We start from the raw sequence: 17,232 nt of genomic DNA, 5'->3' as shown, positions 1-17,232 counted from the left end.
GTTGACTTAAAACCTCAGGAGAGAAGGCATTCTGCAGTCTTGCTTGGGTTCAGTTTATCCTGATGGAAGTATAACATCTCTGCTTTTCCCCCTTTCCAAGGACACATTCGACATTAGGATTTTGATGGCTCGGACAGTCAAATACACAGTCAACTTTATGGATGCGGAAGAGGCAGATCTCCATAGGTCTGTAAACACCAGCATTGCTCTTGGTTTTTAAAATCCCCTCCATCTCTCTCATACCCAAAACTTCAGTGCAGGGCTTTGCCACTCATGCAGGGGAGAGATCTCAGGTGGGAGGCACACACAGGAATGGTACAGCAATACTAGTGGCATTTTTCTGTTTGTTTTTTGCAGTTTTTTTCAAAACAAGGATAATGATGCTTCTTTCGTAGGATTGCTTTAAAAGTTGAATGTGTAAAATTAAGTAGTAATAGCTTGTACTTACTGAAAGCCAGTCGGTGTTCTGAGCCCTTTACATAAAACGGCTCATTGTGTCCTCACCACTGTTACTCTGCAGACGGTACTGTCATCACCTCCGTCTCATGATAGACATGAGGCAGATGTGGAACAGTAAGTTGCACAAGGTCACACAAGTCCTGAATATATTTGACCTGGGACTTGAATCATTCGGAAGGCTCCAGAGTCCGGGCTGTTTAATTCCTCACTCAAGCCAGTGGCCACAGCAGCATCAAGAAGGAGAGCTACAACTCATTGAGGGCTTATTACCATATATGAGGTGCTATGCTAAGTGCTTCACAGGCACCAGCTCATGTTCTAAGAGTGCCCTCCACAATTGTTAGCTTTTGTCCTCCTTCCCTCCACTAGAAGAGACCCTGAAGTGAGGACTCATTCCCCAGATGCTGATATGAAGCCCCCTGACTTCAGATGACCTTACTAGTATTTTGCCTTTTCCTCCCCGAGACAATCACTGCACATATATTTCTTTCTGGATACAAAATATAAGACCCAGCCAGGTTGTTATTTTGCCTGGACTACTGAGGAAATGAGGGCCAGGCCGTAGCAGGTGCAGCTGGCCAGCTTAGACCATCATCTGTCTTGAGATTGCTAGGGACGAAGGGTAGTGCTGTCTTAGCACAGGCTAGAACCTGCTGCAGGCACAAGGAGAAACTTAGTGGCTTTTATAGCATGAAAGTCTTTCTCCCCGACCCTGTAATGCACAGGGTACAGCTTTGGCTCTGCAGTGTCACCCACCCTAGAGCACCAACCCCTGTCTAGAACATTCCTCCTCACTGAGGAGCAAAGGAGCATGCATGGAAAAGGATGTACCAGTAACAAAAGCTTCTGCCGGGAAATGACACAGCTTGTTTCTGTTCACATTGAATTGGTCAAGGTAATCACGCGATGGTGCCCGAGCCCGGGTGAGTGGATAAATGTAATCCTACTGTGCGCTCAGCTCAGGAGAACTGGCATTTGGTCGCAATTCTAATAACTGCCACAGGCCCAGACAAAGTTGACTTTCATTGGCTTTATTTGCTGCTCCAGGCCATCTCCTGAGTCCCGGGATGTTTTCTGAAAACTACATCTGTGTCTGCTTTCCAGAGATGTCACCTGTCATTCATTTATTTGTGTGTCAATTTGGCAAATGCTTATTAAGATCTCACTGTGTGCCAGGTATAATGCTGGTGCTTACACAGGCTCAAAAAGTAAGTTGTAAAAGTCTAAAAGTCTACCCTTGAAGAACTCATAGTCTGTTTAGGGGAACACACACACACATACACACACACACACACACGCACAAGGAAATAATGGCAGTGTGAGGCCAAACAATTCAATGTGATCAGTATAATGGAAAAGTCTAGAAATGGTCTGACTGGAGCAGGGTGAAAGAATTGAGGGCTTTGGGCGCACCATAAATGCAAATAAGTTATGACCGCCTTTGAAAATCTTCAGAGCACTCACTAAAATAAGTCTCCCCTCAGCAAGGGACAAATAATAGCATCTTTTAATTGTGAAACCCTTTAAAGTTGGCAAAGCACTTTCACATACCTTGTTCCCCGTCCTTACATGCTCAAGAACCTTGCAAGGGAAGTGGGAGAGGTTTTGTCCACCCATCAACCCAGCAACAAATGATGGGGCATGCAGTTGTGTCTTTCCAACCCTCTTGTTTCTGCCCCCACTCATCCCACATCTGGTTTAAACCATGGCCGCTTCTGCGTGACGCTTGCTGCAGCCTGGGGGTGGGCAGTTCTGCGTGACGCTTGCTGCAGCCTGGGGGTGGGCAGTTCTGCGTGACGCTTGCTGCAGCCTGGGGGTGGGCAGTTAAATGGCCTCCCTGAAAAATTAATGAAGTAAGGCAGTGACCTTCCTGGCTGGATGCTTCCCTCTTGTGATCCACTTCATTTTTTAGAGGCCAGAGCAGCGTTTCCCTTCTGAGCAGCTGCGTGGGGGAGCTGCCCCGGTTCCTGCACTGACTCCCTGAAGGACACTTGACACCTGGGCCCTGCCTCCTCTCCGGCACTCACAGCCTGGCTCCGGACGCGGCCCTCGCCCTGGGGAGTTCCGGGTCACTGCAGCACAGTGATGGGACTCTTGCCACGTTTTGTCAAGAAGCCGCATTCTCAGATGCGCAGCCTCACCCAGGCACTACCCACACGCGGAGCGAACCTCGCTGCCGAGGCCCGGGTGCTTAAGAGACACGGGGAATATTTCGTGCATGTTGTGGCTCATCTCGCGAATGTGTCTCATACAGCCTGCCAACAGCAACGAAATAATTCCCAGTGTTTCTGCTCTCTCTCTCTCTTCTTTTCCTTGCAGAGTAGAAATCCCTTTTGTGTTTCAGATGATGCAGTCTGGCCTAGTCCACGGCCTGGCGTTCTGGTTCGACGTGGCCTTTGTCGGATCTCTGTATGTATCACCTGCCCCCCCCCCCCACCAGCCCTGCTGTGGCCCATGGCATCCTCTACTACATGTAATCGTGACTTTAAGATGTTTTAAAGTTAACTTCAACAACCGTAATATTCATTTCTCTAGGTTTCCCAAAATTAAAGCACTGATGCAAACAGAACTTTTAGATTTTAGGGCAAAGTCGAAATGAGACAGCCCTGGCTAAAACCCTGTAAAAAACCTCTTAGGCCAGTTAGATTGGGATTTGAAGACATGAGAAAGGATCTGGGCTTCATTGGTCCTCTTGGTCACTTCCAGAACAGGTGGTGGGAAGGACCCCCAAGCCCCTCCCTTGGCTGCCCTCGTGGCATCCCGGCTATAAAACGTCCTGTGTCTGAGTGTGCCTGGAATCACACTTTGCCCCTCTCTGGTTCACAATTTCAGCTTCTCAGACCAGATCGTCTCCTTAAGTACCAGGCAGGTGTGTAGTACTAATGCCAACTGCGACATCAGGTGACATCTCCATCATGTACCTGTTTCCCCTCCCAAAAAGATTAGAAAATTTCAGGGAAAAGAGGAGAAAGACCACCTACAACTTGACTGTCGATGTCTGGCATTCCTTGGCAGGGCTGCGCCATTACCAGGACCCCCAAGTCTCTGCTCTGCCCCTGACTCCCCTGCCCTCCTGCCAGGCTTTCTCGTACTCTCTGACTAGGAAAGACCTTGCTCTGGGTCACATGATCAGGAGAAAGGAAAACTTTTGCAGTACGCTCTCCTTTACTCCTCATAAAAACATCCAGGCCCATTGTATCTGCAGAGAGAGAAGTGCCCATGGGGCTGTGATAAAGCTTGGGGTGCTTGGGGGGCTCCGGGAGGAGGGGATGCTCTGGCAGCCTCATCTGGGCTGACAATCAGACAGAAAGAAGAGGATATGCAACTCATTCCTACACCACACAAGCATATTTGTTCAAGGGATCCATGCATTTGTTTCTCAGACTTTCCCCCAGTGAATTTGTTCATGCAGGAGCAAGCGAGATAAGCTTGACGTGTGGCCTGCTCCAAAGGGAGAATTTCTTTGAAGTTAAATGCTTTATCCTAAAAAGCTTTCAAAAATTTGCATCCTACTCCATAATATGCCTGAGTACATTTTGATCCAGAAGTGGTTTATATCACTCACTTAGCAGTTCTCTTTTGTGAAAATCTTCAAGTCAAAATCGACCCTGTGGGAGTACCTGTACTCCATCCAAGCCAGCAGCACGGCCTGAGCCCAGGACAGGTGACCTTGGTGTTAGAGGCACAGCCAGATGTTCTCCCCTCTTCGTGAGAAAGGAAGAATGTCCACTGAAACATTCACACAGTCATGTGCATGTCTGAGCTGGGAGGACCGTAGAGACCATCTGCTCCAGGAGCTTCTCTGGCTTCCAGAAGCCCCTTCTGTTTGCCTGAACCAGGCTGGCAGAGGACAGTTAGGATGCCAGCCTCCAGACTTCTCACCTTGACAGATGCTTTTCAAACAAATCATCTCCCAATTTAACTCTGTTACTGGTTGGGCTTCTAACAAACTTTGATTCAGAAGCACAAGATTGATAGAGTGGCCAAGTCTATGGATTTGAAGCCTGGCTCTCCAGCTGTCCTCTGTGTGACCTTGGGCGAGTCCTTTAACCTCTCTGGGCCAACCTCATTGAGGTGTAGTAGAGACTCAGTGGGATAATCTGCATAAGGCTCTTGGTACAGTACCCAGCACATGGTAGTTAAATTGAGCTATCCTTATCTTTAAAGGATTCCGTGAGTCAAAAACCCTAGAAACCAGCCCTCATCCCAAGTCCCCAGTCCAATCCATTAAATACAGGCCTGGAACATAATTGGCTTTTAACTCTCTTCTTGCCCCACAGGGTAACCGTTTGGCTGTCAACAGCCCCAACGGAGCCTCTGACTCATTGGTATCAGGTGCGGTGTCTTCTTCACACTCCTCTCTTTGCCAAAGAAGGAGAGACCCTCTCAGGGAGAGTGCTCTTTGTAGCCAACAGACGGTAAGCAGGAAAGTACAGGCGAGTTACCATCTCTGCTTTCTGCCCTGTGACAGGGAAGGGGGTGCAGGAGGTGGGAGCATTTCTAGGGCCTCGAAATGGACAGCATGATTTACAAAAGCCTGGCTGACCTTGCCAGGTGCACTCAGCTACCCAGCCAGCTGGCACTCAGGGCGGCAGGGACAGGGAACTTGGGATTAACTCAGGTGCGGCAGTCCCCACCTGACCGCTGCCACCAAGGGAAGGGCATCCATCCGCTCACGGGCACGCTTGCCAAAGGCTCAAATTATCAAGTGCTTTAAATCTGATGTCAGCTTCCTGGCTTTGCTTGCAGCCAGCCACACACCCCCAAATTTAGTACAGTAACATCGATCTGTACCCCAGGGGGAAACGCACTGCAGGGGCGGTGCGCGGTGTGTCAGGCAGGACTGGCTGCTTCCCTCTGGTAATGGATTTCACGAGGTCTCAGCAACAATTACTTTGATTTATCTCATTTTTAAAATGCTCCGTTTTCTTTTACCTTCTCGGAGCTTCTCCCAGGTGAATCAGGAGAAAGGAATAGCAGAGTGGTTCAAGGACTCTCAGGATGTTAAGGGTACTCAGAGGTCATCTCACTCAACTTTCTCCACCCCCCCCTCCCCTCTCTTGGGCTTGTGTTTGAATACTCCTGTGACAGAGAGCTCACCACCTCACAAATCAACTCCTCCATTTCTGAAGTCTCGATTTCTTTCATTACAAAAACCTTGCACACTCACATGTACATTCAAAGCTACAAAAGTGTCTAGAGTCCATACACACTGCCACCCATGGCCCTACCCCCAGGTGTGACCCCGTGCTCCTTTCAGGTGGTTGGTTGTCCATGCATGTACTAACAAATAACATTGTCGTGGGTCCTTAGTGTTGGTTTATAAGAGGACTAAACCAGCAGCCTCCAACTTAAGTTTTCACTTAGTGGTGAGTCCTGAATCTGCAGATAGATCTGCTTTGTCATTTTAACACGCAGCAGAGGTAGATACACCACATGTTCTTTTAAAAATTTCCCATTGATTCTTAGGTTGCTCAGTGTTTCCCCTTTTTCTGGCCATTGCAAAAAACTCTGCACTCATTATCCTTGAACAGAAAGTTTTCACAATGGCAAGAACATTTCTACATGAGAACCCTAGAAATGGAAACACTAGATCAAAGGTTGTTTGTGTGATACACTCATGAACACTGCTTTTCTCAGTGGTTGCAGCAACTTCCACTCCCATGCACATTTCCTATGCCGCATGCTACTAGTCTCTATGGGCTTTGCCAATCAAATAGACCCCAAAATCATTTTTAAAAGTCGCATCTGGTTGTTTATATTTCTTTACTATGACGGTTAGTAACTTTTCATATGGTCTTTGGCTATTGAGGTCTGTACTTCAGACATCTCTGATGATTAAAAAATTATGCTGTCAATCCTATATATCACTTCCTCTTATAATTGTACTCATTTACCGTACTTCTGCTTCTGAGGTCTGTTCCAATCTCCAAATGGCAATTGTTTAAATATTTGGAGAGTCCTTCCAAAATCCACCCCCCCACCAGTCTTCCTGTCTGTCGGCTAATATCCTCAGCTCCTCTGAGAGTGATTTTTAAATTGAGATTTTACGTCCTCATCCTCTGGAAATGAATCCAGTTCATGGAACTTTTCTGGAAACAATTTACAAGAAAGGCGATCCTGTGACTGGAGACACATGGCAGCCTTCCTGCGGTAGGCTTTCCTCACCTCCCATTCGCTCTCCCCCCACCCTTCCTGTGCACTTTCCTTACCTCCTCCCTGTGCGCTCTCTTTACCCCTCCCCACGCGCTTTCCTTCACCACCACCCCCCTCCTTACCCCTCCCACGTGCTCTCCTTACCCCCCTCCCCGTGCACTCTCCTCCCCCCTCCTTCCCCTAAGGTCTCTCCTTCCCCCTCCTGGTATGCTCTCCTTACCCCCTCTTCCCTTGCGCTCTCCTTCCCTCAGCTCACTCTCTTTCCCCCACCCCGCGCACTCCCCCCTCCACTCTGGCCCTCTCCTCCCCTCCTTTCCCCAGCTCACTCTCCTCCCCCAGCCTCCCCCCCTCTCCTCCCCCTTGCCCTCTCCTCCCCCCCCCTCCTTCCCCCCAGCTCGCTCCCCTCCCCCACCCCCACCCTCTCCTCCCCCTCCTTCCCCCAGCTCCCCCTCCCGTGCACCGCAGAGGCAGCGTGCTTCCTGGCAAACGTGGCTCCCCTGCGCTTCTTCAGGTGGTTGTAGGGTGCTGCCGCCCTGGGCACAGCCCTGCCCAAGAGCCCCGGCCGCCCGATCCCTGCACAGGATGTTACAAACAAGGAGTAAAACTCTTCTATTCCAGAAAATGCTCCTTGTCTTCAGGGCCTGTATTTTGGAGAGTGCGCCCTGGGGTGTGCCAGTCCTGGCTCTTGCTTCTCTTTGCACTTCTGTGCTTTTCCCCACGTGGCTTACAACCAATCTCAAGTGCTTTCATAGCCCTGAGTTACATACTTACATAGCCCTAAGTTACAGATGGCAGATTAGATCTTTCTCTCGGTTTTACAGAAAATGAGGTCTGTGGCCTTCAGTGTCTTTCTGCTCTGCTTTTTGGGGATGGCTTCCAGAAGGAAAAGTAGAAAATGCTGATTTATACCATGTTCATCCTAGAAGTTACACATTTCTTCCTAAATCCTCATAAACCATCTATTTAATGACCAGTTCTACAGGAAAAAAAAAATTGCTAAGAAGCAAGGAGCAGTAGCCAACATCAGCCTAGAGCTTGGACTTGCCTTTTCTGCTCAACATTCTTTGGCCTTCAAATATTTATATTTTAAGGTACCTTAGGGTATAATTAAGTGAGTGAATTTAAATCCTCTTATTGTTTCATTAATTTTTCTAGCACATCTTGGGTTGCATCCTCATCAGTCATATTTTTCTACCCCCTTCTCCCTTCTCCCTAATAGGTAAGAAAAAGGCAGACCAGTCACCTCACAGACCTGTGCCATGACTCCTGGGCTCTCTAGCCCTCTGTCCCTTTCCTAAAGCATCAGTGTTCTATTGCTATTATTTGTCTTTATGCATGCTTCCCAAAAAGAAGGCCTCAGTCGCATTCTGTGATGTATCCCTCCTCACTTCATACGTTTCAGAGATCCAGCCGGGAGGTAGAATGACCACCTGAATGAAGAAGTCATAACTGGTGGTCCTTCTCTTAGTAAGAATTTCATCCGGCACAGTTGAAAGAAGACAGAGATACTGCGGCCTCACAGTACTCTGCAGCAGGAAGAAAGGGCAGGAGGTGGGAGGCGGGAGGCGGAGGGGGGAAGATCTTAATCCTGGTAGACCAGAACCCTGGTGCAGTGATAGAGGCCAGGTTTGGGAGTCTGACATATCCTGGCTCTGTCCAGTCTCCTCTGCATGCTGGTTGGTGCTTGAGTGATCTTGGGCAAGTTAATGAATTTCTCTAATGAATTGATAGTAATTGTGTCACCAGGCCTTGGCAGATGTTAAGGGAGAGAACAGTATAGTCATCAGTACACAGCAGGTCCATGGAAAATCTTAGTTGCATTTATTCCTGCCTTGTTCTCTTTTTTACACTCATTATATCTCATCAGTTTTTCTTTGAAAATTATTATCTTTCTTGGTATTTTCTGCAAACCCCAGCACTTCCTGAATGTCCATGCTTTTGATGCTCTTCTCAGTAAGATGCTACTTGTCTGTCCTGCCTTTCGATAGGATCTCCTCCTTCCTTATTGTCAAATATTCCTTTTAAACTCTGGCCTCCTGGGAGAACGTGTGCAGCCACACGGGTGTGACAATGGCTGCCCTTTTCTTCCCAGCCAGGACCGTTTATGATTGTATTGTTAGCATTTCATTTTCCACAGTCTTCCATCATTCTGGAGGTGCCATTCATTTCACTGCTCAGGACAATCAAACAGAACTCACCTTTCTTATGGACTTACTTTATGAGATTTATATCCCTCTGATTCACAGACATGGTGTCCATGAAGTCTTGTGGTCATGTGCACCTCTGAGTAAAAACATTATATGTATGTGTCCCCCAAGTATGCTAGCATTTATCTTTTAATTATGGGAATGTACTACAGTAATAATAGAAAGCATAAGATGAAGAGCTCGATATAGAGATATATACATACATATGTATGTATATACATTTATATACTATAGACACACACATGCATAGGCATGTCTCTGTGTATATATATACACATAGAAATTTATGTAGCGCGTATTTTATAAAATACAAAAATAGAAATAAAAGAATGAATGGAGGAAAAAAAACAAATACACGTAGGCTGATTTTGGGTCTAGCTCAGCCACTTACCCTGGGCCAAAATTTTTTGGAACGTAACTTAAAACTTTTGGATCCCTGTGAGGGTCTGCTGTACTCAGGTTTGCCAGGGAATTTGGCTTACAGAGACTTTAATGAGCTTTGTTTTATGAAACTAGAAGAAATGCTGACCAAAGTGCTAAAAGCTTTGGAAGCTCCAAGTACTGCTCCTAATGGTCATCACGAAACTGCTTCATCTCACACTCCACTTTACTTGGGCCAAATATCTATATGTTCGGGCAGCTGCATTTACTTGGGCAAATATCTATAATTCAGGAACTATAGGGGGAAGCTTTTGGGCCTGATTAGGTGCAGAGAAGTAATAGTATTTGCTGGCACAGCTTTACGTGACATTTCTTTGTTACTCAGTGTTACTCAGATTCTTCTAGCTCTGACCCTTGTGTCCAACACACGGTGGGTTTTATTCAATCATGTTGTACAACATAGACTCTTACTGAACCATCCCAGCTTAGCAAACCCTCAAAAAGTGGGTGAGCATAACACATACCTTAACTCTTATTTTATTTTTAAAGATTTTATTTATTTATTTGAGAGAGAGCACACACAAAGAGAGCAGGACAAGCAGACTCCATGCTGAGCAGGGAGCCCAATGTGACATTTGATCCTAGGACCTCCTGAGATCATGACCTGACCCAAAGGCAGATGCTTAACCGAATGAGCCACCCAGGCACCCCTCCACATACCTTAACTCTTAACTGCTAATTAGAATCCAATATTTACCTCACAGATTCACTAGTGTTCAGTGAACAATTGTATTCACTTACTAGGCCTGAAGAAATTAAAAATCAGAGCTTAGTATTTTCTTCTATACCCCAGTGTATCATCCTTCATCCTCCCTGGGGCATGTTCAGTCAAACCCCACTGAAGAACACTGGTCTGAGGTCCATGCCACTGAAGTTCTTGCTCTTTCCTTCACCTATCACTAACCCCTCAGTGACTTGGGCCAATTTCTCCCCAAGCTTCCTGCCACTTCTGCTTCTCTATCCCTTTCTTTCTTGATGGTCAGCACTAAGCCTCTCCTTCTACTATAGCTTTTGTGTTCTACCGAGATAAAATTATCATGAATTACCACAGTCTCTAGAAAAATACGTCCTGCATTTGTTGTTCTCAAGTTTCCAATCTCTGCTTGATTACAAAAGAAATATTGGTATATATGAAGCAATGATTTCACACTCAATCCTTGAACTAAAGTATGTCCCCACTTATGTCACTTGCTCCATCTCTGTAGACTTTAAATGACTAAGTCTGGCAAAGAACTAGGTTTTTTTTTTTTAATACACATTTCCACATAACTGGTTCAAAAGAATTAACAGTTATTAAGGATCCTGTATGGACAGTCTTGAAAGATTGTCCATTATTGATTGCTTTATAAATGTTGCACATTGAGTTGAGGCAGTTGGCCTCCTGGGTATCATGACACGAGAATGACACTGCTCCTGGGATAGAAGAGTGCATGATTTTTCTGCAGTCTTAGGGAAGGGCACATTCTCTCTTGGTTAGGTGAATCACGATCAAATTAGCCAGCCTAACCATCCTCCCCATGCATGCCCCCCCTCACCCCCAGCACAGAAAAGCTTTGAGAACAAAGCTCAGCTTTCACTCACCAAGCTGAGCCATGACATAACATGACATGACATGAAACTCTTTTTGCTGTCCCTTAGGGAAGATAGGCCTCTGCTGATGGGTAAAGAAGAGGAGTGGGTTGAGAAAAGTCAGTATAAAGTGACAGTGTTGGGATCCCTGGGTGGCGCAGCGGTTTGGCGCCTGCCTTTGGCCCAGGGCGCGATCCTGGAGACCCGGGATCGAATCCCACATCGGGCTCCCGGTGCATGGAGCCTGCTTCTCCCTCTGCCTGTGTCTCTGCCTCTCTCTCTCTCTCTCTCTCTCTCTGTGACTATCATGAATAAATAAATAAAATCTTTAAAAAAAAAAAAAAGTGACAGTGTTGTCTTATCTAGCGTTCTGAGAAGGAACCTGCTATGACCACACTGGGGGCCAAGCAGTTCTCCCTTATGCCCTGCACACCTCCACGAATGCACATATTTGCACAGACCTCAGGGGTCCTCCATTTCTGCTTTAAGTCCTATGGTAATTACTTCAAATACTGTCAGGAAGGTATCTTTCCTTTGGGAAAAATATGCAAGTGTGTCCCCCACCCCTACCCCCGATTTCTCAGCCTTTGTCAGCCTCCAGCAGAGGCTGCCTCTCCTAAGGAGCTCATGGTCTCCATGTCTCACTCTCCCAGCATCTACCTTAAAAGATCACAAATGCAGTGAGCCACTGGATGTGAGTATCACAGAAGAAACATTTTGCAAAAAGTAGTTCAGAGTCAATTATATGAGTTGAAACAGAATCAAAGGACATTGCTGATTTTTTTTATTTTTCTGTATGCCCATCTTTCCCCCTTACTTTGACCCCAATAAAATCCACAACTGGAGCTATGGGTTTCCCAGGATCTGACATTATACTTAAGGCCTTCCAAGGTCACTATTGGTAATGACAGGGTGGGAAGTAATTTCTGGAATTTGAAACAGAAGCCAAACAATCAAGGAAATGGAAATTAAAATAATCAGTAATATGTTAACCCCAAACTTGTAAAATATTAAGGATCAGAAGATGTATAATGAAATTAACGCTTTTATACTTGGTGGGTGAGGAACTAATTCAGTCCATTTCCTGGAAGATGTTTTAGCCGTAGGTGTTGGCAACCTTAAGTGTCTGTGTACTATAGCCTGATGAGTCTAACACGAAGAACTTATTCTTTTTTTTTTTTTTCGAAGAACTTATTCTAAGGAAATAATTACTGATAAGACATGAAGATGTATTACAAGAAGGTCCTTTGCAGCAGAATTTCTATTGTAAAATTAGATTTTTTTTGCTGTAAGTAATATATTGGGACATGTTTATGTTTATAAAAATATAAATAAGTGACAGTGGGGAATTATTAAATACATTGTGCTATATCCATATAATGCTACTGAAACATATACTGTCAAGAAGTATAGGATAGGGGTGCCTGGGTGGCTCAGTCAATTAAGTGTGAGGTCATGATCTCAGGGTCCTAGGATGGACCCCACATCAGACTCTCTGTTCAGGGAGGAGTCTGCTTCTCCCTTTCCCGCTGCCCCTCCCACCATTCATGCTCTCTCTCCCAAATACATTTTTTAAAAAATAATTCTAGGATAAATGCTCACATTAAATCAAATTAGGAGATATGAAAGAATATTTTAGATGATTTTATTATTGACATTTATAAAAATGATAGGAGGAAAAATACCTGGTAGGAAAATACTCTATAGTGTTAGCTAGAAGATTCTTTGTCCAGTGATGTTATGGATTATTTTATTTAATTTCTGTTTTTCTTTATTTTTCAGTTCTACAGTAAATATGTAACACTTTATAATCTGAAGAAATAACATTTATTGTTGAATACATGTGACTAATAAAAATCCCATAAACATAGTCCCTTCAAATTAGTCATCAAAGGTAACATCCTATTAGCTGTTCTTAGCCAGTTCTCACTGGAATTACATGAATCTTCATCTGAGGCCTCTTAAAATCAATCACATTTGTTAACTGTTTGATGTCAGTTTGAGATTTTATCTTATCCAGTCTTTGCACAATTATTGCTTTGGTAGCTCAAAGGGTAACCCATAAAGTGCATCTATTAGTTAAAGCCATTTCTGTCATTGCTGTTGGTAAAACCAGAAATATCATTAATTTTGTAATTTTTTAGATCAAGAGATTTTAACTATCAGACTCTTCTAACAAATATATTAGTAGCATCTAGATAAACACACACAGACATATGCAAGATGCCAACCATGCACTCTCAAAACCCTCATGAAGTAGGTAGGTATGTGTAGAGGATGCCCTCAGTGTTTATGAAAAGGTAACCTGCCTTGTCAAATGATGGTTTTTTATTTGTGTTTGTTTTCTGAAGCCATGATGGCAGATATCTCGAGCTACGAATCTAACGGCTTGCGACTGGGGGGTCTTGTCTTTCGTTTTGTGCTTTGATTTCCGTGAGGGAACGGTATTTTTCTTTCTTTTTTTTCTTTCTTCTTTCTTTCTTTCTTTCTTTCTTTCTTTCTTTCTTTCTCTCTTTCTCTCTTTCTCTCTTTCCTTTCTTTTTGGTGTGTTTTCTACCATACAGACAGAGCTATGACATTCAGATTGTGGCGCTGGTAAACCAGACGGGCTTCAGATCTGGGAACATCCTCGATTTAAAGAATCCTTTCTTTAGGTAAGAAGTGCTTTCATCCATTTCACACCTATGTATATAAAATCTCAACTGACCGTATGACCACGTAAAGAGGTTCAGAATAATTCCATCATTCCTAAAAGGAAAAAAAAAAAAAAAAAAAAAACATCTACTCTTCCTCTCCCAGGAGACTTGGATCTTGAGACAGAGTTGAATGTTTTCTGTTCCATTAATTGGAATTCAGTATGTAATAATCTGATCCTGAACCAACCAACACTGGAGAGTCCTACAAAGTGAACTCTCGTTCCAAATGAGCTATAATGACTATGTGATCTCAGGCAAAGTCACTTTCTTCTGACACTTGGTTTTCTCATCTACAAAATGTGAAGTTGAAATCTGGACTCCTCTGACATTCTCTCACTAACAGATGATTTTACATCGCAGTTATTCCAATATATCTAAAACGTGAAGTCCATTGAAAGTATGTTTTTGAGACATTTTTTGAAATCATGTAAGTCAGGACATACCTCTTCTTAGAAGTCATGCAGATTTTATCTGATACAAAGAACTTGCTACAGTGAGATGGACATGACAGATGTTTCTGGAAAAACTCTCCATCTTTATACCTAGTTAATATGGGCCTGCTACTCATGAATAAATAAATAATTCGTTTAAAAAAAAATATATGGGCCTGCTAAAAATCCACACAGGAAGTCAACCCCACAAAGCCACTGGACACTGTCATTCTTGACTTCCTTATTTAAAAAAAGGATCTTCTCTCATATTATAATGTCTCTCAAGGCTTTATTCAAAGCATCATGTCTCTATAGTACTGAAAAGCATAAAGAGAAGAAAAAACACAGGAAAGCAAACCAGGAGTTCTTTGGCAGGGATGAGAAAATGCAATTGTTACCTTGAAGCATAGGAGGAAAAACACAGACAAGGCTGCCATTGTTTATGTTGTATGCAAGCTGTTACACATAGTAATTGTCACACATTTAAGACCTATTGCCATTTAGGGATATGGATGCCATCTTTAATTCTGAAAGAAGAGGGGAGTTCCCCCTCCCATCCCCCTATGCAATCCTGTCATGTAAAGTCAAGGGCACAGATTGTGGCCTCAACATGCTGATTGACTGTTCACTAGGACAATTTGACCTGCTTAGGCCTCAGTCTTCTCATCTGTGAAATGGGATGAGCAACATAATAATGTCCATACCATGTCCAAGTACTTAACAGTTGTCATAATTGGTGTTTAATAGCTAGTTTCCTGTCTTTCTCCCTTTTCTTACTGATCTCTGTATTCCTACTCTCTCAGTAAGTAAATAGACAATGATCTGTAGTTCATTCCAGACAGAATCATTTGGATTTGGGAATAAAAATGAATTTTTGTAGGATTTCAAAAACCCACCTTTTCAGTGCAAGAACCATGTAAACTAGTAACTCTTGAGTCTTGCTGCTACACAATGGTTGTGGTCAAAGTGAGGGCAAGTCCAGGTCGAGTGACACTCAAGGTGGCCATAGCACTGTCAAAACGGACAGACTCTTGAGTGGAGGTGTGAGGGCAGTGGATGCCTTTCCTTCCCTTCTCTCACTCAGCACCAAGACTGACTGACATATTGAATTCATTCAGTAGATAAGGGTGCTTAAAAATATGACTCCCCTGGGAATTCCAGATCTTGATTTTTTTTTCACCAACCCTTTCCTAATGTATAGGCCTCAGTGTCCTCACTGAAAGTGTGTGCTAAATGACCCAAGTCTTTGAAGAGCACCTAGCATGTAGTAGATGCTCAGTTAAGTGTTCAGCTGTAACACCCTTCTTTTGTCCACCAACCCCCCATCAACTCCAATCTCCTAATGAGCATTAAGAAGCAGCACAGGTGTGTGAGTATGTGTGTGTGTGTGTGTGTTGGGAAGAACTAAAATAAGTGATATCATCCAGAGGAATTATTGGTAATTTACTACCAAGCTAAATAACTTTCTGTCTGCCTGCTTTTTATTCTACCTATTTTTAGAGCACAATAGACTTACACAGAAAAACAAAAGCTTCATTTTCAGCTTTTGGCTGATCGCTGATACCACCTAAAAACATCTAATGTGGCGTGCTAAAAACATCTCAAGATCAACAAGTTAATTACTCAAAACATGAATATCTACCATTAAATGTAATGCACAGGTTTCTGCTTTTCCTTAGGCAGGGTGGAGAGACCTTCATTTTGATTATTCATTATTTTAAGATAATTTGAAAATAAAAGCAGGGCTAACAGATGTTGCTAAAAGCGAGCAAAGGGACAAAATGACTTCATCGGCAAGGGAAAGCTTTCTGGTAACCCAGAAGAATCTCCAAGGACTGTGAGGCCAGTCCATCATACGGGTCCCACAGAGTGTGTGCCTGGATCTGGCTAGGTTGTAGAAATGCAGCAGCGACCAGGGCAGACGTAGTCCCTGCCTTCATGAAGCTCAAATTGTTGTGGGAGGGGAGTGGGTCTTAAGTAGCTAACTGCATGCTTAGTTCTGTCATCATAACTGCAATGAGTGATGTATAGGAAGAGTAGGGGATGCCAAAGAGCATTGATGAGGAGACCTAGACCAGAGTTAATCCGTAACACCCACCACTGGTACCCCAAACCCAGGAGTAGCTGGAGAACCCTGTGGTACTTGGTGGCAAAGTCCTATGGAAACTTGAGACCTTAAGCAGATATGCCCACTTCAAAGAAGCCTTCCAAGGCCAAGGGTGGCTTAGGGTGTCCCTGTCACATCACTCAGAGCCCTGTGAAGACACCGCTTTTAGAACACTTGGATGACTATGTCTCAGTCATTGGTTTATTTGTCTGCAACCCCTCATCCCTTGAGCACAAGGTCTTGCCTGCTGCCATTTGTAACAGTGTGACATTTGATGAATGGGTGAATGAATGTGGCCCCAGGGGGCTCCTGAATGGCCCCAGAGAACTGAGTTTGCAATCAAACTGCTATGGCCCAAAGAGCATTTATTCTCCTATGCTGCTGCGAAGAGCCCAGGCTCTATCCCATTCACAGTGTCTCACAAAACAGTTTGATCCTTCTCCCCACCCAGACATTAATTCCTTCAGTTTGCCCAACTTAAATATTGCTTCCCTTCTTGCCTTTTTTTTTTTCAATCAATTTATTATCTAACCATCCTGTGCCAGGAGCTCTTCTCAGTGCTAAGGTATATAACAGGGAATGAGAGTAGTACAAACTCTCTGCTCTCGTGATTCTAGAAAGTCTTGTGAATTGATAGGTATCCAGACAGACATCAAAAAAGCAATGAAATAAATAAGATAATGTCAGCTAGTAGTAATTTTCCTGAAAAACATAAATAGAGTAATATCCACCTGACCTCAAGACTCTGGATAAACCTGCAGTAACCAGGGCAGTGAGGTAGTGAAGAAAGGATGCCATGCAGATGGATGAAACGGGAAAGAAGTCAGAAACGGACTAACACATTTACAGTCCATTGATTTTCGACAGAGTTGCAAAGATAATTAAATGGAGACGTGACAGTCTTTCAGAAGTGGTACTGGAATGACTGGATATCTAAACGCAATAAAAATAGTGACCTTCCACCCATAGCTCACACTATCTATAAAAATTAACTCAAAAGGGATCTGTGGATTAAAATATAAAACCTAAAAATATAAAACTTTGAGAATAAAATGTAGAAGAAAATCTTTGTGATCTTTGGGTTAGACAAAAATTTCTTAGATATGATGTAATTCCCAAAAAGAGAAAAATGATAAATTGTCATTTATCAAAATTAAAAACTTATC

At 43.9% G+C, this 17,232-nt stretch overlaps 1 protein-coding gene across 3 annotated transcripts in view; it reads left to right on the top strand.

Annotated features, from left to right (window-relative positions):
- Nucleotides 1–17,232, top strand: part of LOC609469 (histone-arginine methyltransferase CARM1-like) — a 250,915-nt gene that overhangs the window by 231,413 nt on the left and 2,270 nt on the right. For 2 of the 3 annotated variants that reach the window (XM_038527174.1, XM_038527176.1), the window contains 4 exons: nucleotides 101–186; nucleotides 2,779–2,868; nucleotides 4,740–4,877; nucleotides 13,397–13,486. In XM_038527174.1, coding sequence (XP_038383102.1) covers nucleotides 101–186; nucleotides 2,779–2,868; nucleotides 4,740–4,877; nucleotides 13,397–13,486 — 404 coding nt within the window. Of the gene's footprint in view, nucleotides 1–100; nucleotides 187–2,778; nucleotides 2,869–4,739; nucleotides 4,878–13,396; nucleotides 13,491–17,232 lie in introns of those variants that run through there. The other variant, XM_038527175.1, reaches the window with a different exon arrangement.

Source organism: Canis lupus, chromosome 1 (assembly GCF_011100685.1).
Source record: "Canis lupus familiaris isolate Mischka breed German Shepherd chromosome 1, alternate assembly UU_Cfam_GSD_1.0, whole genome shotgun sequence".
Taxonomy (NCBI): domain Eukaryota; kingdom Metazoa; phylum Chordata; class Mammalia; order Carnivora; family Canidae; genus Canis; species Canis lupus.
This window is presented reverse-complemented; position numbering and strand designations above follow the sequence as displayed.